This window comes from Oryx dammah, unplaced genomic scaffold, assembly GCF_014754425.2.
Source record: "Oryx dammah isolate SB20612 unplaced genomic scaffold, SCBI_Odam_1.1 HiC_scaffold_13, whole genome shotgun sequence".
Taxonomy (NCBI): Eukaryota; Metazoa; Chordata; class Mammalia; order Artiodactyla; family Bovidae; genus Oryx; species Oryx dammah.
In genome coordinates, this window is record NW_024070197.1 from 49,630,276 (window position 1) to 49,647,117 (window position 16,842).

Here is a 16,842-nt window from a genome sequence, read left to right on the forward strand (position 1 = left end):
GTGGCCGGGGGGAAGCCATTCAGAGAGAGCTGTGTCTTATGCAACCAATATTCTAGCATCCAAGTCCATTGTTCTTTTATCCCACAAAGATGGCAGATGGTCTTTATCCAGTTGGGTGAACTATTCACATGACAAGTTCCCTTGATTGAGGAACTTATTTCCCTTTTTAAAAAGTTTCTTTATTCATTTATTTCTAATGTGTATATTTTAGTTGTTTTTAGTATATCTGCATCATTTCCTTTTTAAAAGAAAAGCTATAATAAAACTTTAACCATGCATATGACAAAAATTTAAGTGGTGTAGAAAAGATAAAAATTTAACAGTGTGAAGATGGTGAGGGTATTTGCTGTGTTATTATTTGATTCAGTTTTGACTATTAATTTAGTAATCAGCAAAAAAGTTTTGAAAATTACTAAGTTCCCCATCTTAGAAAATGTAAAAATAAGCAAGAAATACTTCGTCTTTTACCTTACAGAGCTTACAAAGTTTATAGTTCAATTGCAAACATAAAATACTCAATAATAAAATGAGTTAACAGTGACACAAGTGTCAATTTTTTAAGGCTTTTTGAATTAATGGAATATAATTCCAAGAACAAGTTTAGTTGGCCCAGGAAAAGGAGTGGTTAAATTGCTTCAGTTGTATCAGACTTTTCGTGACTCCATGGACTGTAGCCTGCCAGGATCCTCTGTCCGTGGGATTCTCCAGGCAAAAATACTGGAATGGGATGCCATGCCCTCTTCCAGGGCATCCTCCCAACCCAGGGATCGAACCCACATCTCTTAGATTCGGGTTCTTTATCACTACTGCCACCAGGGAAGCCCCAAAAGGAGTGAGGGGCCATTTTGTCCCCCTGACTGAGCTGTGACCCCTGCCTGATAGTCTTTTCTCTCTTCCTCTTGAAATTGAGCACTAAGACAGTGTGGTTGAAGATGTCTTTCATGAAGCGTTTGGTGTATTAAAGAGGTAAGAAGGAAATGCACAGAGAAGAGGAATAGTAGTAAATTAAATACTGTGTATAAAGATTTTTCCAACTGTGTCTTTGCAGTGAAGAAACAACTGGTGATATCAGTGATTCCATGGATTTTGTCCTACTCAACTTTGCAGAAATGAACAAGCTCTGGGTTCGAATGCAGCATCAGGGACATAGCCGAGATAGAGAAAAAAGAGAACGAGAAAGACAAGAACTGAGAATTTTAGTGGGAACAAATTTGGTGCGCCTTAGTCAGTTGGAAGGTGTAAATGTGGAACGTTACAAACAGGTTTATATCTTTTACTTCTCATCTTTTCTTATGAGATATATAAAGTCTGATTTTTGAAATTGAAATATTTTAAAAATAATATTGCATTGAAAACTGTTGATCAAAGAAGACTTAAATAAACTAAAAGATGTATTTGAGTCTGTGTTTGTGGATTGGAAGACTCAGTATTATCGTTATCAAGATACCAGTTTTCTTTACATTGAGATTTATTTTACTATAGATTTACTCTAAAGCTTATAAAGTAATGTGATATTGGTGAAAGGGTAAATACATGTATCAGTGGAGAATAAATCAGGAATTAGCGAACCTTTTCCTTAAAGGACCAAATAGTACTTACTTTTTGGTTTTACAAGCCATATAGTTTGCAGCTGTTAAATTCTGCCAGTGTAGTGCAAAAGCAGCCAAAGATAATGTGGAAACAATATACAAAAATGGTCATTAAACTAGATTTGCTGACCCCTAGAAGAGATGATCCAGAATAGACTCATGTGTATATAATCAATTATTGTTGATAAGGTGCAAAAGCAACCTTTTTAGCAACTGATTCTGGAACAATTGGACATCTGTATGCAAACCAAGCCTCTGAACCCATTTTCATAGTATGCAGAGGAACTCAAAAAAATTGATCAAAGTCATAAGTGTGAAATTTGCAACTGGAATTTTTAGAAGAAAACACAAAGGAAGTCTTTATAACTTTGGATTAGGTAAGCTTTGTTAGGACACAAAAAGTACACATCATAAAAAACACCAGTGAAATGGACTTTGACTTTTACGAAATAGAAATCCAGAATTTTTTTATTTAAACATTCTTCTGTAAAATTTTACAGTTTAGTCTAGAAATGAAGTATGGATCAGGAAAACCTAAAATATGATTTTTAAATTAGTAGTTCAAATATGTTACTGGAGGAGTGACTTAAGATTTTGAAAATAATTCTTTAATTCTTAAAATCTTTTTCTTCTTTCAGATTGTTTTGACCGGCATATTGGAGCAAGTGGTGAATTGCAGAGATGCTTTGGCTCAGGAATATCTCATGGAGTGCATTATTCAGGTAGGTGAGAACATTTCAAGTTTTTAAAGAACTCAGTTTGTATTTCATTAATTTTCTTTGTTTTGGTGGAAAAAATCCTGATCAAAGAGAGATTAAGCTTTCCTGAATAAATCCTTTTCTCCTGTTAATATAATAACATAGTCTTTGTATTGATGGGTTTTTCCTCCCAAAATGTAGGAAAGAGTGACCTCCAAGTTGTTTAGGTATCATTAGTTTTAGTTTAATTGTAGATGTACTTTGATTAACAGAATATTTCTTTCTGGGGTTATGTTTAGAGAGGCTTGAAAGTAATGTATTTGTACTTGCTTGTATAATGTTAAAATGGTTTTTTTCCCCCCACAAATATGAGCTTTAAATATTAAGTCCAGAATATAGTAGAAAATGCTTTTACTAATTGATTTTTGCTAGTTGATTTTAGTAGTAATTGATTATCATTTGATTTTCAGGTTTTCCCTGATGAATTCCACCTTCAAACTTTGAATCCTTTTCTTCGGGCCTGTGCTGAGTTACACCAAAATGTAAATGTGAAAAACATAATCATTGCTTTAATTGATAGGTAAGAGTTTCCCGTAATGAAGGGCAGATGTTCTGACTTTTGAATAGTGAATTTAAAACATTTTTGTGAATTCTTTTTTACATCTTTATTAATGATTTTGTATCTACTAAGTACTTGTCTGGCTTACTCATGAGAGAAGTTTAGCTCTTATTGAACAGAAGGCAGGGAGATAATATTTTTTTAATCTATGCATTTAATTGGTGTTTAAAGACATTATACAGTCCCAACATCTAACTTTTATAAATCCAGTTATCACCAAAGAACAAACCTCGTGTTTTACAATGATGAAAGTTATCTTTCAGAGGGAAACAATTTGATCTGGAATCTTTATCAAGACGTAAATACAGATGACTAAGAATGTTCAAGTAATCACTCTGTTCCTGCATTTTTTTAAAGAAGAGTTTTCAAGTACTAAAAATATTAATAAATCCCCAATATGTTTAAATAATACTTCTTTAGCCTTTGGTCTTGGGTAAATGTATAAAGCTTGGCCTTTGATATAGCTTTAATGAGTGCCTGTGCTGGGTGGCAGTACATAGTATGTGTCCTGCTTGTGAGCATACACTCATTGACATTATGAAACCAGAAACCCAAGTGAAGATTTATTTCTGCAAATACTTTTATTGTGTTTTAAATATCTAAGTTATTAGTTTTAGTGTCAATTTATAAAGCTGAATTCTCCAAATTGTCAGGTCAATCCTTGGTTTTAAGAATTATAAGTCAATTGGGGATACTCTTAATGGAAGCTAATAACTGGGTTTTCTTATGTTAGGCGTAACACCACTTAACCATTTCTGTCAGTAGTGATTCTTCTATGGATAACAAAATGTGGGTCCAGATGTAATCAGGATAAACAGTAATGATAATGGAACAAACATTGTTTTGAGTAGTTTCAGTTCAGTTCAGTTCAGTTCAGTTGCTCAGTCGTGTCCGACTCTTTGCAACCCCATGAATCGCAGCACACCAGGCCTCCCTGTCCATCACCCACTCCTGGAGTTCACTCAGACTCACGTCAGTCGAGTCAGTGATGCCATCCAGCCATCTCATCCTCTGTCGTCCCCTTTTCCTCCTGCCACCAGTCCCTCCCAACATCAGAGTCTTTTCCAATGAGTCAACTCTTCACATGAGGTGGCCAAAGTACTGGAGTTTCAGCTTAGCATCATTCCTTCCAAAGAAATCCCAGGGCTGATCTCCTTCAGAATGGACTGGTTGGATCTCCTTGCAGTCCAAGGGACTCTCAAGAGTCTTCTCCAACACCACAGTTCAAAAGCATCAATTCTTCGGCGCTCAGCTTTCTTCACAGTCCAACTCTCAAATCCATACATGACCACAGGAAAAACCATAGCCTTGACCAGATGGACCTTAGTCGGCAAAGTAATGTCTCTGGTTTTGAATATGCTGTCTAGGTTGGTCATAACTTTTCTTCCAAGGAGTAAGCGTCTTTTAATTTCATGGCTGCAGTCACCATCTGCAGTGATTTTGGAGCCCCCCAAAATAAAGTCTGACACTATTTCCACTGTTTCCCCATCTATTTCCCATGAAGTGATGGGACTGGATGCCATGATCTTTGTTTTCTGAATGTTGAGCTTTAAGCCAACATTTTCACTCTCCTCTTTCACTTTCATCCAGAGGCTTTTTAGCTCCTCTTCACTTTCTGCCATAAGGGTGGTGTCATCTGCATATCTGAGGTTATTGATATTTCTCCCAGCAATCTTGATTCCAGCTTGTGTTTCTTCCAGTCCAGCGTTTCTCATGATGTACTCTGCATATAAGTTAAATAAGCAGGGTGACAATATACAGCCTTGACGTACTCCTTTTCCTATTTGGAATCCGTCTGTTGTTCCATGTCCAGTTCTAACTGTTGCTCCCTGACCTGCATACAGATTTCTCAGGAGGCAGGTCAGGTGGTGTGGTATTCCCATCTCTTTCAGAATTTTCCACAGTTTATTGTGATCCACACAGTCAAAGGCTTTGGCATAGTCAATAAAGCAGAAATAGATGTTTTTCTGGAACTCTCTTGCTTTTTCCATGATCCAGCGGATGTTGGCAATTTGATCTCTGGTTCCTCTGCCTTTTCGAAAACCAGCTGGAACATCAGGGAGTTCACAGTTCACGTATTGCTGAAGCCTGGCTTGGAGAGTTTTGAGCATTACTTTACTAGCATGTGAGATGAGTGCAATTGTGTGGTAGTTTGAGCATTCTTTGGCATTGCCTTTCTTTGGGTTTGGAATGAAAACTGACCTTTTCCAGTCCTGTGGCCACTGCTGAGTTTTCCAAATGTGCTGGCATATTGAGTGCAGCACTTTCACAGCATCATCTTTCAGGATTTGAAATAGCTCAACTGGAATTCCATCACCTCCTCTAGCTTTGTTCGTAGTGATGCTTCCTAAGGCCCACTTGACTTCACATTCCAAGATGTCTGGCTCTAGATGAGTGATCACACCATCGTGATTATCTGAGTTGTGAAGATCTTTTTTGTACAATTCTTCTGTGTATTCTTTGAGTAGTTTAAGATGTGGTAAATAGAAATTAATTTGACTGCTTTTGGAATTAGTTGTGCTTTAAACTTTACAGTAGTAAAAATGCAGTGTCATAAAATTATCTATGCACTTTTTACATTTTAGAGATTATTTTTTATAATCATAGCTGTTGAATACATTTTGTCATGTTAATACAGTTCTATCCATGACTACTAGAGTTCAAAGAATTTGACAGAATTGACCTGTTAAAAATCTGGTGCATATGGTATAAAGTAAGAATGCAGTGAAAAGGGCATCATGGGTAAAACTGTTCCATTAAAAATGAATTGAGAGAAAAGCTGAAAGGGTAAAATGTCGTCCATGATCCCACTACCCAGATCCCTATATCTTTTCAAATAAAGAGTATTTTCTTTTTCAGATTAGCTTTATTTGCTCACCGTGAAGATGGACCTGGGATCCCAACAGATATTAAACTTTTTGACATATTTTCACAGCAGGTGGCTACAGTAATACAGGTTTGTATGACTTTCTTCCTAAGTTCTAAAAACTTTCATAATTCTCAGCTGATAGTCTTTTAGTAATTGTTTAAAATAAATTCCATGGTTTTCTGAACATTCCAGTCTAGACAAGACATGCCTTCGGAGGATGTTGTATCTTTACAAGTCTCTCTCATTAATCTCGCTATGAAGTGTTATCCTGATCGTGTGGACTATGTTGATAAAGTTCTAGAAACAACAGTGGAGATATTTAATAAGCTCAACCTTGAACAGTAAGTCAAACATTTTTATAAAAACCTTTGTAAGATTTTTTTGTCCCAGATTTGTTTTTCTTTCACAGTTATTTTTTAAAATGTTAGAATTCATCTTGTTTTTTAAGCATCTGTTAGATTGACATGCTTGGTACTAACCAGAGCAGAAAGCGGCAGCCAGTTGCTTGGTTGTGTATGGTGATCAAGTAGTGACACTCACAGACCATAGGCATCTTTAGAGACCCGTGTCTCCATTCAGACCCCTTTGTATGTAAGGGTGAGTTAGTATTTCCATAAGTAGTTTCCAACAGATGAGTAAATTATGAAAAAATTAAGGATGCTTTTTTTTTTTTTTTGCGATCCTATGGACTGTAGCCTACTGGGTTCCTCAGTCCATGGAATTTTCCAGGCAAGAGTACTGGAGTGGATTGCCGTTTCCTTCTCCAATGTATGTGTTTAAGATGTGAGAATTATATTGGTTTAAATTTTTTTCTATTTTCAGCTTTGATTTTGATACCAGGCATAGTATGAATATTCTGTTGTGTACTTGCATCTTCCTCAGCTACGCTGTCCTAGACCTGTTGCATCCTCTAGGGGCCACTTGCGCAGTTGTGCTTATTGTCTTTTCCCAGTAGTCCCTTTACTGTCCCATCCTCCACTGCTTCTGAACATAACTCAAGCTAGGCCCCTCCTTGCCCTATATTATCATTTCATCTCACATAACCTGTTTTCCATCTCTCTTCCAGTGGTTTAGTTGCATCTGGAAGATTTCTTTTTTCTTTTACCTCTTTTTCTTTTTGTCACTCTCATTTTTTGTGTGAATCAAAAAACATTCCAGATGTTAAATAAACTTTGTATCTTTATCTTCCCCACTAAGTGAGTTTTAAAGTAAAATTAGACAGAATAAAGAATTTGAAGTCCCAACGTCTAAAGGTCTTATAAATGCCTGGATATTCCTCAGTCACCCTGGAATGTTCCTAATTTTATCCTGCTTTCCCTTATTCACCAATATCTGATGCAGAAGAAATAATTTATGTATTATGTTCTTGAATTGCTAGTTTTGTGTGGATTTTTCTTCCTTAATATACAGTACTTATTGACTGCCCTAGAAACCTAACTACCGCTTACAATACTTTCCTTAGAAGTACCACATTTTAGACAGTCTTTTTTAACTCCAGGTATACAACCTGTTCTGGAGAAGGCAATGGTACCCCACTCCAGTACTCTTGCCTGTAGAATTCCAGGGACGGGGGAGCCTGGTGGGCTGCCGTCTTTGGGGTTGCATAGAGTCAGACACGACTGAAGCAACTTAGCACCAGCAGCAGCAGCAGCAGCGTACAACCCGTTCATGAATTGTAGACCAGCATAACCTATTGTATCTATAGGACTTTAATAGATGAATAAATGTGTGTATTTAGGTGGACATCTGATAGACCTCTCTTGGAAGTCACTGGGGTATTTTGGGATGGTGTGATTCACTTCACCCATCTCCTTTAATATGTAAATGAAAATTTTTAAATTTTAATGAATCAAGTGCTGTTTGTGTATGTAAGAGGTTAATTTATTCACTGAAGGACTGCTGTTTTTCTTTTGACAGTATTGCTACCAGTAGTGCAGTTTCAAAGGAGCTCACCAGACTTTTGAAGATTCCTGTTGACACTTACAACAATATTTTAACAGTCTTGAAATTAAAACATTTCCACCCACTCTTTGAGTATTTTGACTATGAGTCCAGAAAGAGCATGAGTTGTTACGTTCTTAGTAATGTTCTAGATTATAATACAGAAATAGTCTCTCAAGACCAGGTAAGAGAATACTGACATGCTATATATTAAGAAAACAGAGACAATGTAGTTATGGTTTTAGACAATGAGACGGACACATGAGATGGGAGGGGAAGGTCATTTACTACTAAAAAATATTTACAAGTAGCTTATTCATTATATAAATAAGATTGGAGATGTATAAAGAAGAAAATATAAAATAATTATAATCCCACAGGAAGAGAATAACTGCTCTTAATTAACATTTGGTCTGTCTCTTTCTAGACTTTTATCTATATGTGTACCAACATACATACACTTTCATAAAGAAAAAAGGAATTAAGTTGTTGATACTGTTTTGTAACTTTACACAACTAAAAGCACTTTTGTCAGTGGCATTACGTGCTGATTGTTTCACCCTAGTCGGTTTCCATGTCTTCCACACTACAGGTGGATTCCATAATGAATTTGGTATCTACACTGATTCAGGATCAGCCAGATCAACCTGTAGAAGAACCTGACCCAGAGGACTTTGCCGATGAGCAGAGCCTTGTGGGCAGATTCATTCATCTTCTACGGTCTGAGGACCCTGATCAACAGTACTTGGTATGAATTAACTCTTCTTAGACCCCTTCAACAGCTTCTTGTGAAATCATATGTAGATGTGTCTCAAATAGTTTGATCCAGCTTGTGGTATTAAAAGGTTTCAAAAGAATTGAAACTGAGTAAGAGATTAACTGGACTCTTACTTTATGGTTAAATGCATTAATTGCAAACTTCTGGAGCTTATGAAGAACAAGTTGGTTGCTGTAATTTCTTCTGAAGACTTCTTAGGAATTGTAGAAAAGTCTTATCTTCCTTTAGTTGGTTATCCATCCAGTGATCATTCCATGTTTATTTTCTTTCTGAACTGTTGCTTTTAGAATTGTTCAGTTGTTTTTCATAATAAACTTTTTAAAGTATGAGCAACAGCCTTTATATTCCGTTGTGTTTATGTTTCCAAGGTTTGCAAATAGAGGTTGTGTTTGTTTGCCACATTAAAAATGTGTGAAGACTTTAAAATTGCCTTTTTCTTAACCTCCTTTTCCTGGCAAAAAACAATCAGATGAGATTCTCCCTTTCTTTGTCGTTAGTCCTTAACAAACCTTTGTGAAATGAATAAAACATGTTGCCTGAGTAGGATATTGGAGACTGATACTGGATAATTTATAAAAGGAGGCACAGATAGTGGCTTAATTATAGTTTGGGCAAAGTTGTTTAACCTTTGTTGGATACATGGCACTGTTAGTCTGTTGTAATGAAGAACACCTTAATTTGAGGATGAGCCCTGACTTCCTGTGTTGACTTGGTCATAGTTGACACTCTTGTACTCCTTCATAACCATTGTGAAAAAGAAGCTGATTTCTGTCTGTAGTGCAGTAGTCTTTGACTTGGCTTAGTGTCAAGCAGTCTGTGCACTGCATGTGATCTGACCTAGTGGCTGGCCTGATTGTTCAAATGTTTTAACTGATTGCCTTATGTTTCTGTGTCATGCACATACATGGCCTATGTGGGTTTTCATTTTTCGTTGCAAACCAAAGTAGAAAGTGTGCTTTCCACCTGTGACCAGTTGGTTATGCCATGTAAAGAAACACCTTTAAGGTGAGGATCGTTACCTTTGACTTTCTCAAGGGGGAATGCATTCTCTTCCTATCCATCTACCATTATCAAAGAAATTTACAAAACTTGAATATGTCGCACACTGTGTCTCCACATAGTAAAAAGTATTTCATGAATTCTTGTGGTTTTTCTGAAACAACTAGATGTTTGTTTCCTAATGGCTCTTTAAAGTTTATTACCGTTTTCCTTGACTTAAATAGTCTTAATATTTTCCTGAAGTAAGAGGCATTATATACCAGCAATATGCATATTTTTTAATATTATAATAGTAGCCAGTATTTTGAGTACATGCAATGTGTTAGTACTGATAATACTTTACATCTCTTATTTGGTCTTCCCAACAACCCTGAGATTGAAAATTATAGTTAAGAGAAGGTAAATGGTAATTTTCCCAGGGCCACACAAATAGTAAGTGTTAGAATCTACATTTAAATGTGTCTATCTTCAGAGCCTGTGCTCTTTTATCAACACAGCGTACTTTTTACATGTGTGTGTGAAAATATATTTAAATCTGTATCTGCCCCTGAGTAGCTCTGTAAGTTAGGGCAAGTTATACAACCTCTCTGAACCTCAAGCTTTTCCCCATTTGTGAGATGGGCTTCCCTGGTGGCTCAGACAGTAAAGAATCTGCCTGCAATGCAGGAAACGCGGATTCGATCCCTGGGTCACGAAAATCCCCTGGAGTAGGGAATGGCGATCCATCCAGTATTCTTGTCTGGAGGATTCCATAGGCAGAGGAGCTTGGCGAGCATCTGTCTCTTGGGTGATGGTGATGACTTGGCAAGAAAAGAAATGTATAAGAGTATACCATAAAAACTGTATTCCCAAAACAGTAGCAATCATCATGATTAGAGCTCTCATTTAATTTTATAAATAATTATAGTTTCTATAATTAAAGAAAAGATTAATGGGTTTTGTCTCTTTGTTTTGGTCAGATTTTAAACACAGCACGAAAACATTTTGGAGCCGGTGGAAATCAGCGGATTCGCTTCACACTGCCACCTTTGGTATTTGCAGCTTACCAGCTGGCATTTCGCTACAAAGAGAATTCTAAAGTGGTGGGTTTACTTTTAAGTATGTCACTAATTTTTTCCTCTGTGTGTGTATTTTACTTTATTATGCTAGAAGATTTCAAGCATGTACAAATAGAAAATGGTGTCATAAAATCCCAGTTTCAATAACTCAATTCATTACTAGTCCTGTGTTAAGTATTACTAATAGTGATGTTGATAGATTACATACTAGTTGAAGAATCACATTAAACAAACACTTAGAAATGAAAGATTCAAACAGTTTAAATGATACTGAAGTTTTTCCTGTGTCTAAAGATCACTTGTGAGACATTGATAAGTTTTTCATAGAGTGACTGAGAATGCTTTACTTTTTCAAGAATGATTTTATTTTCTTGGAGTCTTTATAAAGTACAAGTTCTGAAGTGAGGCAGTAGTCTCATTCAGAGGTTGCAGTACATAACAAGTAAGATCTAATAATGGAGAAACAATAATTAATAGAGAAACAAGGTATATTCCGTAGACCTACCAGCATGACATAGCATGCCTTTGGCCAGTTTTTATAAGGCCGGCCTGTCATGTAATTCCCTTCTTCCCAGTATTTTATGGATACATGTTTGTAAATGTAACAGTAAAGAAACCAACTAGCACATTACTATCTGCTGTACACTGTGCCAAGGACTATATACTTGGATTATTGCATTTATTCCTTGTAAAAGTCTGTGACTGTTACCCTCTCTTAAAGATGAAAAGAGTTGATTGCTTTAACATGAAATTTGTATGATCAAACATGGAGAAAATATTTAACCTCACTGGTAAATTATAATAGTGAACTTATTTAAAAATCAAACTGGTAAAGAAAAAAGAAAAATGTTCAACAATGGCAATGATGTGATGTGAATTCATTCTCTTCTAGTAATGGTGGGAATGTGAATTACTGCAGTCTTTCTAGAAAACTCTGGCAGTATGTAACTACAGCCTTAATAAACCCAATATTTCCACTTCTAAAAATTTATACTAAGGAAAAAATTAGGGACTCAATAATGCTTTGTGTTTATAGACCATTTGTTATATTACATTTATTTCCAACAGAAAGTAAATTATGCTGTATCCTTTTTATGGGATATTTTCTAGTGATTAAAATGATTTTAAATAATTTTAATATCATGAGGAAAATCATGATAAAATAAGTGAAAGAAAAGAAGTTGAATACAAATTACATGCAGCACTGAGCCCAATTTAACTCTTCTCAGTAAGTACTTCAAAGCAGAAAACAAAACCATACCCAGAGGATCCCAGTTACATAATGTTTGCATAGGAAAAAGAAAGGAAGACATTAACATCAGAATGCAATTAGTGATTATTGCTGGGTGGTAGGTTTAGGGATGGTTTTTAAGAACTTTTAAAAATTTCTTTTATGTATTTTCCAAATTTTGTCCAATTCAGGAATATGTTGCTTTTTCTGATAGGAAAAAAAAAAATAACAAATATATAAAAAAACAACCTCAAATGGTTGTTTTGAGAAGGCATCCTGCTTGATTTACTTGTGGACTCCACAAAAGAGACAGGAAGGTAGTAGGAAAACTGTGAACTCAACTTTTACCACTTTTCCTATTTGTTCTATAAAAGTTTTATTTAAAATGAATATTCTTAAGTTAATCTTGAATTTAAGGTAATTTAAACTATTTTTTCTTTTTTTTTAGGATGACAAATGGGAAAAGAAATGCCAGAAGATTTTTTCATTTGCTCACCAGACTATCAGTGCTTTGATCAAAGCAGAGCTGGCAGAATTACCCTTAAGACTTTTTCTTCAGGGGGCTCTAGCTGCTGGAGAAATCGGTTTTGAAAATCATGAAACAGTAGCATATGAATTTATGTCCCAGGTGATCTGCTCTCTTTCTGGGATGAATCTGTTTGCTCTGTTCAGTCACTCGTTATGTTAATGATGTTAAGTTATCTGTGTTATGTTTTATGTTAATGATGGTGGTACACATGGATTTACTCTTAATTTATAAGCACCCCTTTCCCGCTGTCTTGATAGGAAATACTGTGCTTCTTAATACTGTAGTTTTATTGACTGGTTTGGAGCAGAAAAATGATCAGAATTACTGGACACTGCTTCCCTGGTGGCCCACACGATAGAGTCTGCCTGCAGTGTGGGAGACCTGGGTTTGATCCCTGTAGAAGGAAATGGCAACCCATTCCAGTAGTCTTGCCTGAAGAATCCCATGGACGGAGGAGCCTGGTGGGCTACAGTCTATGGGGCCACAAAGGGTTGGACACAACTGATTAATCCTTTCATACTTTCAATGAGCTTGAGGATTTTCAAGTGTGTCATGGTAAAACTCTAATGAGGAAAAAAAAAATCCCTTTGTTAATTCAGTTTGGAATCTCTGGATTAAAAGTTAAAGCAAGTTTCTTTGTTGCAACTTGTCAGCATCTTTGTCTTGTGGCTGTCCAAGCAAGGGCACATGTACATTCTAATCTGAACTACTCACAGGATGAGGCTTTGATGGGAAATAACTTTGGAAAATGCTCTAATACACAGTTAGTCTCTAAAGGTCATTTCTGCTTTGTGTGCACCAGGCATTTTCTCTGTACGAAGATGAAATCAGTGATTCCAAAGCACAACTGGCTGCCATCACCTTGATCATTGGTACTTTTGAGAGGATGAAGTGCTTCAGTGAAGAAAACCATGAACCCTTGAGGACTCAGTGTGCTCTTGCTGCATCCAAACTTCTGAAGAAGCCTGATCAGGGCCGAGCTGTGAGCACCTGTGCCCATCTCTTCTGGTCTGGCAGAAACACAGACAAAAACGGAGAGGAGGTAAGATGGGAGGTCATTCCTGACCAGCAGTGTTACAGGAGAGAGGATCATTGATAGGGAATGGCTGCTGTGGCAGTGTGCCTTGGAGGTGAAATAGGTAGAGTGCTTAGACACCTGACAGGAAATTTCTTTGTTTTGTTAAATGAAATGAACCGTAATGTATAGAGAGTTACATCCTGTGGTGAAGCCTCCACTTTGAGGATTTTGCAACATAACAAGTTTGTACCACTTCCTTTTAAAAATACACAAAATAAATATAAAACATTTAAGATATAAATGTATAAAACAATATATTTGTTTTAAAATATTGCTGTGTACTTTAAAAAGTGAAGAGGATTTAAATTTGTGTCCTTTTAAATATGAAAGAGCCATATTAGTGTGTTTATTTCTTTGTGTGAAATGGGACATTGGTAATTCATTTCTCTCTTTAATATTCTTTCTTTAATACTCTTCACTGCCTTTTTTCTAGCTGCATGGAGGCAAAAGGGTAATGGAATGCCTAAAGAAAGCTCTGAAAATAGCAAATCAGTGCATGGACCCCTCTCTACAAGTGCAACTTTTTATAGAAATCCTGAACAGATATATCTATTTTTATGAAAAGGAAAATGATGCGGTAAGTGAATAGTAAGTTGTTAGTGAAATAATATTTTCTTTTCCTATTCTTAGGTTTGACACATATAAAAGTTTATCATTTTGATACTTTCTTTTTGTTTACAAGGGTCAGAGTTTGGAGAATCCACTTAGTTGGTCTCTTTCATTCTCTAAAGTACTCTGTCTATATGGATGGCATCTAAGAGAAGAGCTCACTATGTGCAAGAAAATTATCTCTTTTGCTTATGAATATTTTATAACAATAGTCAGTCCAGTCGCCCAGTCATGTTGAGCTCTTTGCGATCCCATGGACTGCAGCACGCCAGGCTTCCCTGTCCATCTCCAACTCCTGGAGTTTACTCAGAACCCATGTCCATTGAGTCGGTGATGCCATCCAACCATCTCATCCTCTGTCATCCCCTTCTCCTCCTGCCTTCAATCTTTCCCAACATCAGGGTCTTTTCTAATGAGTCAGTTCTTCGCATCAGGTGGCCAAAGTATTGGAGTTTCAGCTTCAGCATCAGTCCTTCCAATGCATATTCAGGACCAGTCCTAAAGATGGACTGGTTGGATCTCCTTACAGTCCAAGGGACTCTCAAGAGTCTTCTCCAACACCGCAGTTCAAAAGCATCAGTTCTTTGGCACTCAGCTTTCTTTATAGTCCATCACATCCATACACAACTACTGGAAAATCCATAGCTTTGACTAGACAGACCTTTGTTGGCAAAGTAATGTCTCTGCTTTATAATGTGCTGTCAAGATTGGTCATAACTTTTCTTCCAAGGAGTAAGTGTCTTTTAGTTTCATGGCTGCAGTCACCATCTGCAGTGATTTTGGAGCCCCCAAAATAAAGTCTGTCACTGTTTTCCCCGTCTATTTGCCATGAAGTGACGGGACCAGATGCCATGATCTTCGTTTTCTGAATGTTGAGCTTTAAGCCAACTTTGTCACTCTCCACTTTCACTTTCATCAAGAGGCTCTTTATTTCTTCTTCCCTTCCTGCCATAAGGATGGTGTCATCTGCATATCTGAGGTTATTGGTATTTTTCCTGGCAATCTTCATTCCAGCTTGTGCTTGTTCCAGGCCAGCATTTCTCATGATGTACTCTGCATATAAGTTAAATAAGCAGGGCGACAATATACAGCCTTAAGTTACTCCTTTCCCGATTTAGAACCAGTCACTCTCTGTTTAAAAAATAAAAAAGAATTTACAAATGCTGAATAGTATTTATCACAAGTATAGAGTGATTCCCAAATAAAGGATTGATCAATATTTATACGTTAAATAAAATTTTGCTTTTGTTCTTTTACTGGTTTATGAAGTTCTTTTTTTCCATTAAGTATTTTTTGTTTGTTGGTTGATGTTTTAGATAAATAGTTAATAGTTTTTCCTGAAGCCAGGGATCATGTTCTCACATCTCTCTCTTTTTTTTTTTTCATAATTATTCTGGTAACTTCTAAGAGTAACAAAAGCTCTTCAGGATGTTCGTATTAAATTACATTATCTTATCTTTCATGGTACATACTTGATTGTGAAATTATATGTATTCTTTTATAGGTCACTATTCAGGTTTTGAATCAGCTTATCCAAAAGATTCGAGAAGACCTCCCAAATCTTGAATCCAGTGAAGAAACAGAGCAGATTAACAAACATTTTCATAACACACTGGAGCATTTGCGCTTGAGGCGGGAATCACCAGAATCTGAAGGGCCAATTTATGAGGGTCTCATCCTTTAAAAAGGAGTCAGGCTCACCATCCTCCTTTCCATGCACATCCAGTAAGGGTTTTATTATACTAGGCTTCCCTTCCATAGATTGTGCCTTTCAGAAATGCTGAGGTAGGTTTCCTGTTTCTTACCTGTGGTGTGTTTTACCCAGCACCTCCGGACACTCACCTTCAAGACCTTAATAAAATTATTCACTTCATAAGTGTTCAGGTCTGTCTGCTCATCCTAAGTAGCATGATTGATCTGCTATTTAAAATTCCTGTGATCTGTTTAAAAGAAACGAAAAAAAAAAGCCAAAAAACCCCCACTTATCTCTGTTACTAATGAAGTGCCCCTTCCGTTTTTTCTGTTTTGTTTCACTGTTGAGTGTATAATTTCCTTCATTCCTTGGAAGTACTAACCTGAAAGTATCTTTGTTCTGAAATTAATTTAGAGGAAAGGAATACTGTATGTGAAATTCAGCTTGGGCTTCTCCCAAAATGCAAGATCAGGCCATGTGATATTTTAGGCCATATTTTCCCTAAAATTAGAGAATATTAATGCATGTTTGAGGATTTTAAAGCACCATGGTCTAAACCAGAAGCTATATTTTGCATATTTGGACTCAGCCATCCATTAAGAACTTATGTTGTGTTCTGGACATATTTATCAAAATAATTTTGTTCTAAATAGTATAAAATAGAAAATTTGTGATCTATATAATTTATGTATAACCTTCATTGTTGTAAATTTAGGGGGAAATGCATCATACAGTTATGATTTTTTTTCACCAGTGAAACAATAAAGTTGCTATTAACAATTTTGGACCTTTTTCCTTTCATACTATTTTAAATTTATTTATAGAATTTTGTTGTTTTCTGTCAAACATAGACATGAATCAGCCATAGGTGTCCCCTCCTTCTTGAACCTCCCTCCCATCTCCCTCCCCCATCCCACCCCTCTAAGTTGATACAGAGCCCCTGTTTGAGTTCCCTGAGACATACAGCAAATTCCCATTGGCTATCTATTTTGATTCATAAGAGGAACTAGTAGAGTGCGTTTGCAGTTTAATGTACATTGTTGTTAAGTTAGCCAGTGAGTGGGTGCTAGGTGCGTTTTATTTCCTGCAATAGTCAACTCTTCCCCAGCTGTACTATGCCACGCCAGGCAGCCTGCTTGAAATGGGTGAAG

The 16,842-nt window shown here is 36.4% G+C and overlaps 1 protein-coding gene across 1 annotated transcript in view; it reads left to right on the forward strand.

The window, feature by feature from the left end:
- Positions 1-16,474, forward strand: part of VPS35 (VPS35 retromer complex component) — a 29,342-nt gene extending 12,868 nt beyond the window's left edge. Inside the window, exons 6-17 of the mRNA XM_040253614.1 lie at positions 1,049-1,262; positions 2,228-2,311; positions 2,758-2,867; positions 5,766-5,862; positions 5,968-6,116; positions 7,693-7,900; positions 8,309-8,464; positions 10,453-10,575; positions 12,231-12,410; positions 13,114-13,353; positions 13,823-13,966; positions 15,503-16,474. Coding sequence (XP_040109548.1) covers positions 1,049-1,262; positions 2,228-2,311; positions 2,758-2,867; positions 5,766-5,862; positions 5,968-6,116; positions 7,693-7,900; positions 8,309-8,464; positions 10,453-10,575; positions 12,231-12,410; positions 13,114-13,353; positions 13,823-13,966; positions 15,503-15,682 — 1,885 coding nt within the window. The 3' untranslated portion in view covers positions 15,683-16,474. The remainder of the gene's footprint in view (positions 1-1,048; positions 1,263-2,227; positions 2,312-2,757; positions 2,868-5,765; positions 5,863-5,967; positions 6,117-7,692; positions 7,901-8,308; positions 8,465-10,452; positions 10,576-12,230; positions 12,411-13,113; positions 13,354-13,822; positions 13,967-15,502) is intronic.
- Positions 16,475-16,842: the final 368 nt, after the last annotated feature.